General features: G+C 37.9%; 1 protein-coding gene across 2 annotated transcripts in view; it reads left to right on the forward strand.

Moving 5' to 3' along the window:
- The window catches only part of SDR16C5 (short chain dehydrogenase/reductase family 16C member 5), a 28,341-nt gene extending 16,600 nt beyond the window's left edge, over positions 1-11,741 (forward strand). For both annotated transcript variants that reach the window (XM_072411173.1, XM_072411174.1), the window contains exons 4-7: positions 2,170-2,269; positions 6,122-6,266; positions 7,935-8,060; positions 10,586-11,741. In XM_072411173.1, the coding sequence (XP_072267274.1) occupies positions 2,170-2,269; positions 6,122-6,266; positions 7,935-8,060; positions 10,586-10,679 (465 nt within the window). In that variant the 3' untranslated portion in view covers positions 10,680-11,741. The remainder of the gene's footprint in view (positions 1-2,169; positions 2,270-6,121; positions 6,267-7,934; positions 8,061-10,585) is intronic.
- The last annotated feature ends 459 nt before the right edge of the window (positions 11,742-12,200 follow it).

Below are 12,200 nucleotides of genomic sequence, written 5' to 3' on the forward strand. Positions count from 1 at the left end.
TAAAAAAAAAAAACAGTCAAAAGGATTTTCAAAATTACATTTCAGCTGTGTTCTGTTGAGTTCCATGGAAACAGCCATTGGGAATGAACGAGTAAATACAGTTACTGATTCAGATATGCAGGATAGTCTGAAGTCATGATTTTATTCTGAAATAATTTAACCAGTTCAGCTTTTACACCTGTACATTCCAATTTCTATGATAGCCCTGTTTATTCTTATAGGACATAACAAAGTAATACTTAAATTGCATATTATACATACAGCTCCAACAAGGCTGTTTATTTGCGAAGACAAAAAATCGTAACAAAAATTCACTTTTTCCGCTTTGTTCAGTAATATATATATATATATATATATATATATATATACACACACACACACATAGTTACTGTAGCTAAAAGCTAAAAAAATACATTTTTTTTCACTTGTCCAGTTGCCTTAAAGCACACTTGTCGTCATCAAAAGAAATACAAAAGTGGCCATAGGGGTGGGGGGACTAGTTTTGTGGTTGCAGTGGTGATCCTCAAACCATTCTGCTTTTATATATCGGTTACCTGGAATGAGTATGCAGGTTAGGTGTTATTATAGTTACATAAACACCAACCAGGTAACTATAATTTTTATAAGGCAGTCAATAATGGTCCCTTCCGTAAATCTGTCATAACAAGTGTCCTTCCACTGACAACACTGCAGATGTCTAAGAAAGGGAGGATACAAAATTAACATTGTTACTCTGTATCTCTATCTTAAAGCGGAAGTAAACCCAAAACAAACAAAAAAACACATTTACCTTCAATAATACAGATTAGTCTATCCGTCGGGAGGTTTCTTCACTGGGTCCCGCGTCGTCCCGGTATCTGTCTTGGCCCACCGCAGGGGGAGTGCCGGGCGCTGTCATCTTCTCCTTCTCTTCTTCTTCTGATCTCGCACTGGGCAGGCGTGAGATCGGCTGACATAGATTGGGAAAAAACTTGCAGATCTCACTGCACATTCGTAAGATCGGCAGTTTTTTTTCTATTGATGAAAGGCAGCCAAGAGCCTTCCGGGATGTGTGACGTAGGTATCCCAGGAGGCTCTGTGCTCCCATTAGTTCTTGACTGCCTAGGTCTGAGGTCGGAAAACTCCGGCCTTTAGGCCAGATACGGCCTAAATTACTAGCCGGTAATTTGTTCCGGCCGGGATTAGGCTGGAACAAAATACTGGAGTCGCATGCGGCTCTTGACCCTCCTCTTGCTGTGGCTCTCTGAAGGGTATTCCCTCTCCTCCGCAATGCATACTGAGGAGAGGAAGTGTTCCCTATTTACCCCGGCCGCGGAAGTGTTAACGCAGTGTTATGCATTGCGGAGGAGAGGGAATTACCTTCAGAGGATGTTCCTGGTGGGGGGTGGAGCCAAGCCAAGCAAGTTTGATGACCCCTGGCCTAGGTGATCAAAAATGAGAGGGGGTGCTGCACCCTTTTTTTTTTTTTTTAAATGGTGTTGCCCTTAAAAAAAGAATTTTTTTACTTAGAATAAAAGAGTTGTCTGCGTTTAGGTAGCTAGGTAGGTCTGACTAGTGTGTTAGACAGTTTTTTGACAGAAGCAGCTTCTGCAGCTGTTTAATTTACACAGAAACTTTTGTTGTCATTTTGACAGCTAGGAATTGCAGACTACAGACTTATATTCATGTTGCTGAAGCATAGGAGAAGTCTAAGAAGATATGAATATACCTTAGTGCTAACAAAAGGAAGCTATTCATTTGTTACCTGACCCAGTATATGTTGCCCAAACTTTTGGCACCCCAGAACCAAGGAAAGTTTAGAACTTGAGCTTTTGTGTGGCTTTGATGCTTAGTCGTATTAAAAAGCTGAAAATGTAAGGAAAGGAAATGTATTGAAAATTTTAAATTTGTAGGGTTCCAATAGTAGTTTAAATGTGCAGTTTATTATTATTGTATAGAGTCATATTTGAGTACCAGATATATAGATAGAACAGTGATATGTTATAAATCATACCAATCCAGGTCTGGAATAATCTGTTAAACTGTGAAGTTAGATGTTCTGCCTACTTCTCTCCATCTTACTCTGTATAGACTAATATGGGGGAATATCTACTGGAGCACATTGTTGTTGTATATTAACTTATTTCATGCTATTTGTGGTTAATAACTGATTGTGTCTCTGTTATGCAGACATATAAAGCCTTCTTGCCTGCGATGATGGCTTCCAATCACGGGCATCTGGTGAGCATTGCAAGTTCTGCTGGGCTGATAGGAGTCAATGGACTTGCAGGTGAGGACAATGGTCTGCATATAAGAATACAGCAGTAAGAATAAAAAGGCACATTAATTGGATGCGGAGAACAAAACTAACCTTTTTTTTTTTCTGGGGGAGTATATTTGTCATACAGTCGTTTTATCCAGGAGATTTAAAGGAGTAAACAGGTTGCTGCAAACTGAACAAACCATTCTTCAGTCATCCTTCTGGATTGTAAGCTCTTTCGGGCAGGGGTTTCTCCTCCTCCTGTGTCACTGTCTGTATTTGTCTGTCATTTTCAACCCCCATTTAATGTACAGCGCTGAATATTATGTTGGCACTATATAAAGATTGTTCAATAATAATATTAATAATTTACATTTTTTACTTTTATTTTTAGGTGAATACAGGCATTATCCATTCATAGGTCACATAGAAGAGTTAGCCTCCTTATTTACAGAAACTGACTAATTCTTGATATGGACCCCCACCCTTTTCTTAGAACATTGGTATTAGAAGCAACAACAATAAGTCATTTCACTTATCTCTGTAGTCTTCCTAGTTTGTTTACACTGCAATTAGAGACTTATCCTCTCTTCTTGACCTATATTTCTCTTCTCCTCTTAACTTTCCCAGGCATACTTCCACATGGTTTAGCCTTTGTGAAAAAGTGAATCTAATCTATTAAGTCCTTTCAGGTGCCTACTAAAAAAGTTTCTGAAGTAATGTTGCTGTTGCAATTATAAGGAAATAAAAGAGAAATGTTGGCTATAGTCCAACTGTAGTTTGACCTCAAATTAATATAAAGTATGTCACTTTAAAATATGTCCATTCTAGGTTTAATACCTAAAATCACTTGAGACAGATTGGTCCAGGAAACTAGTATTTTATTAATTGCCAGCAAATGCAGCTCCAACGTCCCATATTAAATTGTCACTTTAAAGTGTAACTGTTGACTTCCCCTAGGACACCCCAAAACCCCTCTCTAAATCATCAATAGAATGAAAAAATCTTCATGCCCCTTCTACTTACCTTATTCTGCAGTCACGTGATGTTCCAGTCCCCAATCTTCTCTCAACTGTTTACAAGATTGTAGGGACCTTCCTTAGGTTATCATCCTACTCCACTGCCCGCATAGCATGAACCGGATCCAAGACTGACTGACACTGGCAAATGGAGGTGGGGCTGTGCAGGTACCTTTAATGGATTAATGGCAATAATGGATTATAGAATTTTTCAAAAGATCAGAAAAATACGCCTTAGAGGAGTTAAAGAGGGTAAAAGAGAAGGGAATTATATTTGTTCATAGTTATAAATTTAACCTCCCTAGCAGTATTCCCAAGTGTGGATTTTCCAGGCAAATAGCTGTAATCCCAAGTCACACTCGGAGTTGCTTTTAACTATAAAAAAAAACACTTACCTTGCTCCCTTGGTGTCCCTCCATAAAAAACAGTACTGTTGTCACTATATCTAAAAGCCTATCCCAAGAAGAAACAGTTAAGTCAAAAGCTACATTTATGTTATACAAAGCAGAACTAATTGTTATTTAAAATACAAAATTAACTTTTAAGATGTAAATAAGTTACATAAATAAGCCCAAATGTGCATAGCAGATGTTATCGTTTTATTCTGTTATACATATTATTAGTTAGAAGATGACCTTTGATTCTTTGTTGAATAATATCTTATCATGCTGCATGATGACACTGCTAAAGTACATAAGCCACATAACTAGAACAAAGGGTATGGTCCTCTCCTCCTTATATGTGCCTGTAAAATCTATAATCACATGAAAACCACAAGGCTTCGACAGACTTTACTTTGTTACTTATGAAAATACCTTTATTAGTCATCGATTTGTGCAAGAAATATTGTTGTGCTGTTCAATGCGGTGGGATATAAGTACTTTATAAAGAAATATACTGTAGCTTATCCTATATTATATAAATGAAATCCAAACTACCTTCACACTGTCACTTTGTAAATCAGCCTTTTCCCTGTCATTCCTACCGAACTCCACTCCAGCACACACATTGGTCTTCCCTGTATCCCAGATATTGTCCATTGTGGTCATTTTACTGATTGCAGAAAAAAATGCCTCGTCCTTTTATGGAAATGCACATACCAAGGAAAAAGCAATATTGAATTTTTAGGAAACTTTGCAGATACACAATTTAACTATTCATTAAAATCAATTTATTTTGTACCGTACTTAAAAAAGTCACCTAATTCCAAAACCGCTTTATGCAAGTAAAAAACACATTCATAAAATAAATCAAAACATCACATTCCCAATTTGGCACCTACTAATAACCTGACAGTGATGGTATGCATTACATTTATTGTTTCTTCACTATTTTACATTTTTTGTTTCTTTCTCCTCACACGCTTTATATTTCCTCCTCTAGATAACCTCAGTCTGCAGTCACACAACACAGCATTGTGATCCCTGTCCTTGTCCTCCCTATGGACTCTGCTCACTTAGCTCTGTCATACAGTCTGGAGGTTCAGCACTGAGAGTGAAGCTCAGTTCAGCAGACTTTGCCCTCTTTCTGCAGTAGTAAAGTTTCTCTTTTCATTGTGTTGTCCAGGACTGGGTGTTTGTGTGATAAGACACACATTAGTCTCTGCACAACCGATCCTTCACCTGTATGGCAATGTCTAGTTTTGTAATTTTGTTGCTAATTTTCTAAATATAACCGACTCCCATTTGTAAGTCAGCCACTATGGAACTTAGTTGCTCATGTGTTCAGGAGTACCAGTCCTAGTATAGCTTGATCGTACAATCAGTTGAAGCCATAAGAACTGGTCATTTTTGTTCAATTGTATTTCAAGCCAATATTTTCACAAAACAGTACATTGTGTGTTACATTGTTCAATATTTGATCTATTGTCATGGCCCATACCAAAATCAACTGCAAGTGAATACTTGTGTGACCATGTTTGGCTTGCTTGCCTAGCACTGTCTACACATTACGATATCCTGTGTAGGTCCACGTTAATTTGAAGGTTTGTACTCCTTGGGCAAGTACCAGAAAACTCAGAAACGCATTGTTTTTTCTTCAGGCTTTATTGAGTTTAAGAAGACATGCAAAAGCAAAGAAAGAGCTATAGGAACTACAAAGTAATAGAAAAAGAAATAAAGAATATTACAAGTAAATAATATTAGTTACAATCAAGATAAAGAAGGGATAATTATTTTAGTTTTTCAGGAGAATATGAAGGTTTTTATTGTTGTGAGTCCTTGACTTTGAAAAGGTATGCAGATCAGGAGTTCTACTTTCTAATCTGCATGCTTGTTCCAAGAAAATAACTCAAAATGTGTTGAAAGTAGATAGTTGGGCAACTAGTATTCTAAGAAGGGGATCTGCAATGCCAGCCCATATCTCTTTTTCATCAGGTTTACTTAAAGACTCAAAATAGATTATATCACAAGCTAATCTATTTGTCATTATATATATATATATATATATATATATATATATATGATAGGTGTCTCTTGTTCCTTTATTTGTGAATTGTTATAATACACTGGTTGAACAAAGAAGTATCTGTGAACATATATATGCAAAGCTTACAGCTATGTTGTTGTACACATTTTGTATTGTTCAAAACTTTACTTGCTGGCTTTGTCACAAAAAATGTTACTGTTGTATTTCAAAATGATTTTGTGATAAGATATTTACAGGAGAGGAGAAGATCAGAGTAAATATCAAACTGTTATAATGCTGTTTCAATTTAGGAGAAAGAACAAATCTTTGAACATCTCTCTCATATCTAGTCTTCTCCATGCCCCTAAAGCTGGGAACCCACATTTCAATGTGATTGTACAATCTACTTTTGAATATAAATTCATTTGGTTTCACGTTTGATATCCTTCTTTTGCAGATTACTGTGCAAGTAAGTTTGCAGCTATCGGGTTTGCAGAATCAGTTGGCCTTGAGATGTTGGCCCTGGGCAAAACTGGCATCAAGACCACAATTGTTTGTCCATACTTTATAAACACAGGAATGTTTGATGGGTGTACAACCAAGTAAGTAAGAAGAACAGTACATTTTATTATCATTTGTTATTTGGCAGAGAGCAGAATTGAAGCGTTATTTAACTTCTTTACAGATTAAGTAAATAGGAAATTCTATTTTTTGTGCTAACCCAGCAGATGTTCACCGCTCGGCAGTCTTGCTGGTATAGTGGCCAGGTGCTTAGGAATCCCGACACCTGGGGAGTTATTGACCCCCAAATTGTTATGGAAAATCAGAATTTAGAACTCATGATGTGTATCTTGGTCTGCACTGTCATTGTTTCATTATGTTTGCTGAATATCTGTTCAGTAAGTCCCTCAGCATTCCCTTGTTGTGCCAGTTCATCCTATAACCATAGACTGATATTGGCTCCGTACAGGCAGCAGGGGCAGCAGTATGGGCACTTGTATGTGCCCAAGGCTATATGTCATATATGCCCTAATAACACTTTACTTCCCTGTGCCACAAAAAATTATGATTTTCCCAGATTGAAAAACGGAAGTGTAATATTGCTAATCCAGAACTTTATAGGACAGGACCCACAAACAATTCTTATCTATTTTACTAATCTGTTTCCACCTCTATTCGTGTTTGGACAGGCTTTTCAGAGTTTCCAGTCATTTATTGAGCTCCATGTATTTTATTAAATAATTTAAAAGGGGATATAAGGTACAGATAATAAGGGTGTGTTAATTAATGGAAAGCCTAGTGTAATAATCATATGCAAGGTGTAGTAACCCAAGGCAATCAGTAAGATAATTGCTTATTTCTTTATCTGATTCCAATTATTCTACTTGCTATAAGTAAAGTATTTTGCATGTAATAATTGCACTTATTTAAAACTAAAGTAAATTTGTTTCGTGTATATTCATGCATTTAAGTTTTCATCATAGCTATGTACTGTAAAGCGCTGCCTAATGTAAATAATGTTTATTAATAATAATAATATACATTATTTTAGACATTGGCCCTGATTTATTAAAGTTCTCTAAGGCTGGAGAGAACATACTTTGATCAGTGAAGATGGGTGATCTAGCAAACATGGAAGGGATTCGGTCCAGCAAAAAGCAAATGATTTTAGGCAAATCCATTCAAGGTTTTTTAGATGACCCAGCTTCACTGAAGAAAGTGTATCCTCTCCAGCCTTGGAGAGCTTTAGTAAATCAGGGCCATTGACACCATTACTAGGTCTTTGTGCTCCTTTATTTATTGCAGAGTCAGCAGGGTGCTGTAATAACTTCCTGAAAATATCACAGCATCCATCCTCAGTACTTTTCTGCAGAGCTTTCCATCCTAATGCAGGCAGACAACCCTAGGTAATGCCCCCATGTGATGCTGAGCCTCCAGAAATGAAAGGGCTGGCCGATGGGCATTCAGGTTGGGGGGATAAAGAGCTGGATGATGTTTGATATCCTGCAGCCAAAACAATAAATTGGACTTGATTTACTGTAACTAACGTGTACAGTGTGATCAAAGTAAACAATATCAGTAAAGGACAAAAACCAGTGAAACTGTGCAAAACTGAAGGCAAGGCTTTATGGGCTGAGCACCAGCTAAATTTAAAAAAGAAACCAACGCTGATTAATCTCCTAAAACCTCCTACTCTTAAAATTGATGAAAGAAGTTGTGTAACACTAGTAGGAAGCATTCTCAGGGGATGTTTTTTTTTTGTTTTACAGATGGCCTCGGTTCATGCCAATTTTAGAGCCAGATTATGCCAGTAAGAAGATTGTGGATGCCATCCTAAAGGAACAAGTGTACCTCATTATGCCTCGCGGTCTCTACCTTATATTTGGCTTCAAAAAGTGAGTGAGGATAAACCTATGCATTGTCTTTACACATGTTTTGATGAATCAGTTCCAATGTTCAGACATGTCTAACTGACCACAGTGCAGCTAAATGAAAGGTGTCAACAGTGTGTAAGAAAGGATCTTGGAATTTAAAAGATGTTTACACGTTGGCCATGACATGGTTGGTTCACAGACAGCATGGCCTCAGTTTCACAGGTTAAGTGGTGCTGGACGTCGACTTTTTGTTATGCACGCGGGTGTGGACCCACTGTGCCACTGACTGGGTATACTCCGGAGGGGCGTAACTAAGCCGCTGCCTGGTCTTCACTAGAGCCTCTAATGGTGAGGATAGGCTTGGGCCGCAGGGCAGCTGCCAGGTGCCACTCCAGAGCAACCCCCAGGTCAGTGGCAGCTGACCAGAGAGGTCAGGGTACTCGGTGCAAGCACTGAGGGGCTTGCGTGGCCAAGAGGGTGATGGCAATCAGACAAAGTCCAGAGACAAGATCCAAGGTCAGGGTCAGGTGGCAATCAGGCAAAGGTCCAAAAAGGTAATCCGAGGTCAGGGTCAGGCAGCAAACAGGCAAAGTCTAAGGGTAAGTAAACAAGGTCTGGTACACAGAAAAGCAAACAGAGGAAACACCTTTGCACTAGGAGTTACACAGGGTAAAACCATGAGATTGCTCAGGCAACTTCCTGTAGTAAGAGGTGCCTTTAAATACCTGCAGGAAACCAGCCATAGGCTGTAGAAAACAGAGGGCGTGTATGTGTTACCTCAAAGATTAAGAGAGACACACCCACGCCAGCTCAAACACCAGAGCAAGTCTCAGCATGAAGGAAACTCAGGCATGGAACACAGGTAGTGGGGTTACTCTACCTGAAAGATAGGACCCGGCGCCCATGCCTGCAATTAGGAGCAGCGGCGCCGGCACGACCTGCAGTGCTAACAGCAGTACTAACACTTTTATTGGGTTACATAAAGTTCCAGTAATGATTCCCCATCACAGAAGTACTTCTGTGGTCAATAAGATGAGATATGTGAAGCAAAATCTAGCAGTAATGGTATATTGTGAGCAACATTTCTCTGTAGCATGTTGCTGTGATTCCTAGACAATTTGGAGAGACGAGAATGTTCTTGTGGTTTCACTGGTTAAATGTTGAATCCATTAACTTAATCCCCTTGAATCTTATAATAAAACAGCGTGAGTATACATAGGAGATTGTGTTAGATGTGTTTTGGTGTAGGTTTTGAATTTGTTCCATTCTACTCCACAAATAGATAGAGAGAGGCTTAATGTGAGCTGTAAGGGTAATTAGTGAGTGGTAAAAGCACTTTCAAAAACCGCTAATCTAAACCTAGCCTAATAGATACAAATACCTAAATAATGTGTTTTATTTTTTTTAACTGTAGGTATTTGTACTATGGATCAAATTTAGGATCAGTTTTGTAAACATTTTTGGTAAAATTTTGACGTTTATCATTTTGGAGACTGAGGTCCTAATTTTTGGCTCAATATTTTTTCTTGAGTTCTTTTTGAAAGAAGAAAAGAACAATGTCAACAATAGCAAAAAAAAATGATATGCAAACACGAGAAAACAAGTGAAAACATATGGGGACCAAGGACATTCTAATATGGATCTGATTCCCACCCATGACACAGAGACACCCCCTAATCCCCAACAAGGTGGCAAGGGAAGGTATCAAAGCAAGGGCAAGTCAACATTGATGTCACCTGCAGGCCTCTGCTTTTAATTGGCTTATCTGAGATGCCACCAAACCAGAATAAACTTCTAGAATTCCATTTAAATTTGTTTAAAGCGAAACTAAACTAAAATTATAAAAATCACTCTTAACTTCAATCCCGCGGATCCCTCGATGGTGCTGGACTTTCCCTCGATCTGGTCCCGTGACGTCCTAGAATTCCTCTTTGTCCTGGCCCAGGGAAAGCGACAGGCGCTGCCATCTTTGGTCTTTTCTTCGGGTCTTCTTCCTACATCATCTGAACTCACACTGTTCAGGTGTGAGATCCAATTACATAACCCACTGCCAAGGGGGGGCAATCTTACTGCGCATGCGTTGCGATCTCTTTACCCTTAGTGTCTCTCGGGATGCATGACGTAGGTATCCCAGGAGGCTCTGCGCTAAGACTTAAAGGGCTGTTGCTGCACCTTCTTTTTTGTTGCACTTAAAAAAAAATGTTTAATCTACATATAAGGGTTGTCTACCCTTTTATGTAAAGTAAAAATGTTGAGTTTAGGTCGGCTTTAACATTAATTTGTTTTGATATAATAACAGAGATTGTTGCACATATCAGTAAAATATTTTTGGCAATGCCCCCATTTTTAATAAATGCAACAAAAAATATGATAGTTTTAAGTTTTGAAGGGATGTAAACTGATGATATCAGTTTAAACGAGGAGAGAGGAGATCTATTTGTTTTGACTAGTAACACCCTAGGATTACTACTTTACCTCAGTCCCAGTTCAGTTTTTTCATTGTATTGTATTCTATATTTATTCTTTTTTTTTCTTTCATTGTTTAGCATTATATCAGCAAAACTAGGAGTGGTACTTGGGGACTATTTTGGAGCCTTTCATTTCATGGATCATTTCAGAGGAAGAGTCAAGAAGGATTAATCTCAATCAAGTTCTCCTTCCAGGTTTTACAAGACCGGTGAATGTTTGACCAAAATCACTTGTAACTAGATCTATGAAGGACTTGGGCTTTTTACAATAAACTAATCTTTAGTTGTTTATATAGAAAAAAATGACATTTATTTTAATACTTTTTAAGATTTTCTCTTTGGGATGTGTTAGTCATTTGAAAATGTAAAAAGCTTTTTAAAGACACAAACTGCGGAAAAACTGAACCATCGTCACAGCTAAAATACAAGCATGGGTTTCAATATCATATCACATATTGTATGAGTTTAGCTAAGCAATAAAAAGTGCAGCTGTCAATATATATATATATATATATATATATATATATATATATAAAAATATATATATACACATATATGGGTCATCATCCTTTACACTACTTTCTGTTTTCAAAGGACACCACTGCTGAAAGAACTAATGAAGATGCCACTGCTAACCCCCGTTAGAAGAATTCTAGTTCTATGGCCGTCTGGCCGTCAATATTTCATGACCTGGCACAAGCCGTTGGTCATACTTTTTTTTAAGACATTGCTCAAAATATCAAAGTTACAATGGAATGCATTAAGTAGAATGTAATTGGCTATACAGGCTGCGGCGACCTACAGTGGTAAAAAAAACATTCATAATGACTCAGTTGTTCACAAGTCATTGCTATAAGCAACCCATGTTGTAAATACCATTTAAAAATAATAAACCATTTATCCATACCCTGCACACCAAGTTGCCTACATTGGGGTAATGGTGACTGGAATCAATTTGTTATGGAAAAAAACACCACTTGCCCCTCCATTCTACTCAGGAGGGTCATTGGCTAAAAAACAGGTATACTACTAATTGAGTCCAGTAAGCCACAATATCTGCAGAAATACAGTTTAGAAAATAGTGAGTCTACCTTGATGTTTTTTTTCTGGTTTATTGGTAATATCTAGCCTTAATATCACATTTTCTCTGATATTGTTTAGGTAATTTATTCTAATGTATCATTACCTGTGCATACAATGTGTCATTTCTAATAAATAAATGTTTACAATATGGTATTGAATTCCTTTTTGTGGCTATTGGTACATTTTGAAAACATGTTGTAGTTGCTCACTGGCGGCTTGTTTATTTTGAGGTTTTCATAAAGAGTGATCAGCTGAAATCCCCAGGTGATCAGGGTCAGGCTCCTTCCAAATTAATATTGGTGGTCATAGTTCCTCTTTCAGTCATCAAGAAATCTGACGGTTTGCCAAAGGGATCTTTACACTGCAAAAAAAGATATAGGATAGAGGTTAGCACTCTGGCCTAGGTCCTAGGTTTGAATTTTGGCCAGGACACTATCTGCATGGAGTTTGCAGGTTCTCCCTGTGTTTGCGTGGCTTTCCTCCCACATTCCAAAAACATGCAGTTAGGTTAATTGACTTCCCCCCAAAAAAATTGACCTTAGACTGTGTTAATGAAATATGACTGAGGTAGGGACATTAGATTGTGAGTGTCTTTGAGGACAGCTAGTGA

This window comes from Pyxicephalus adspersus, chromosome 5 (assembly GCF_032062135.1).
Source record: "Pyxicephalus adspersus chromosome 5, UCB_Pads_2.0, whole genome shotgun sequence".
NCBI lineage: Eukaryota > Metazoa > Chordata > Amphibia > Anura > Pyxicephalidae > Pyxicephalus > Pyxicephalus adspersus.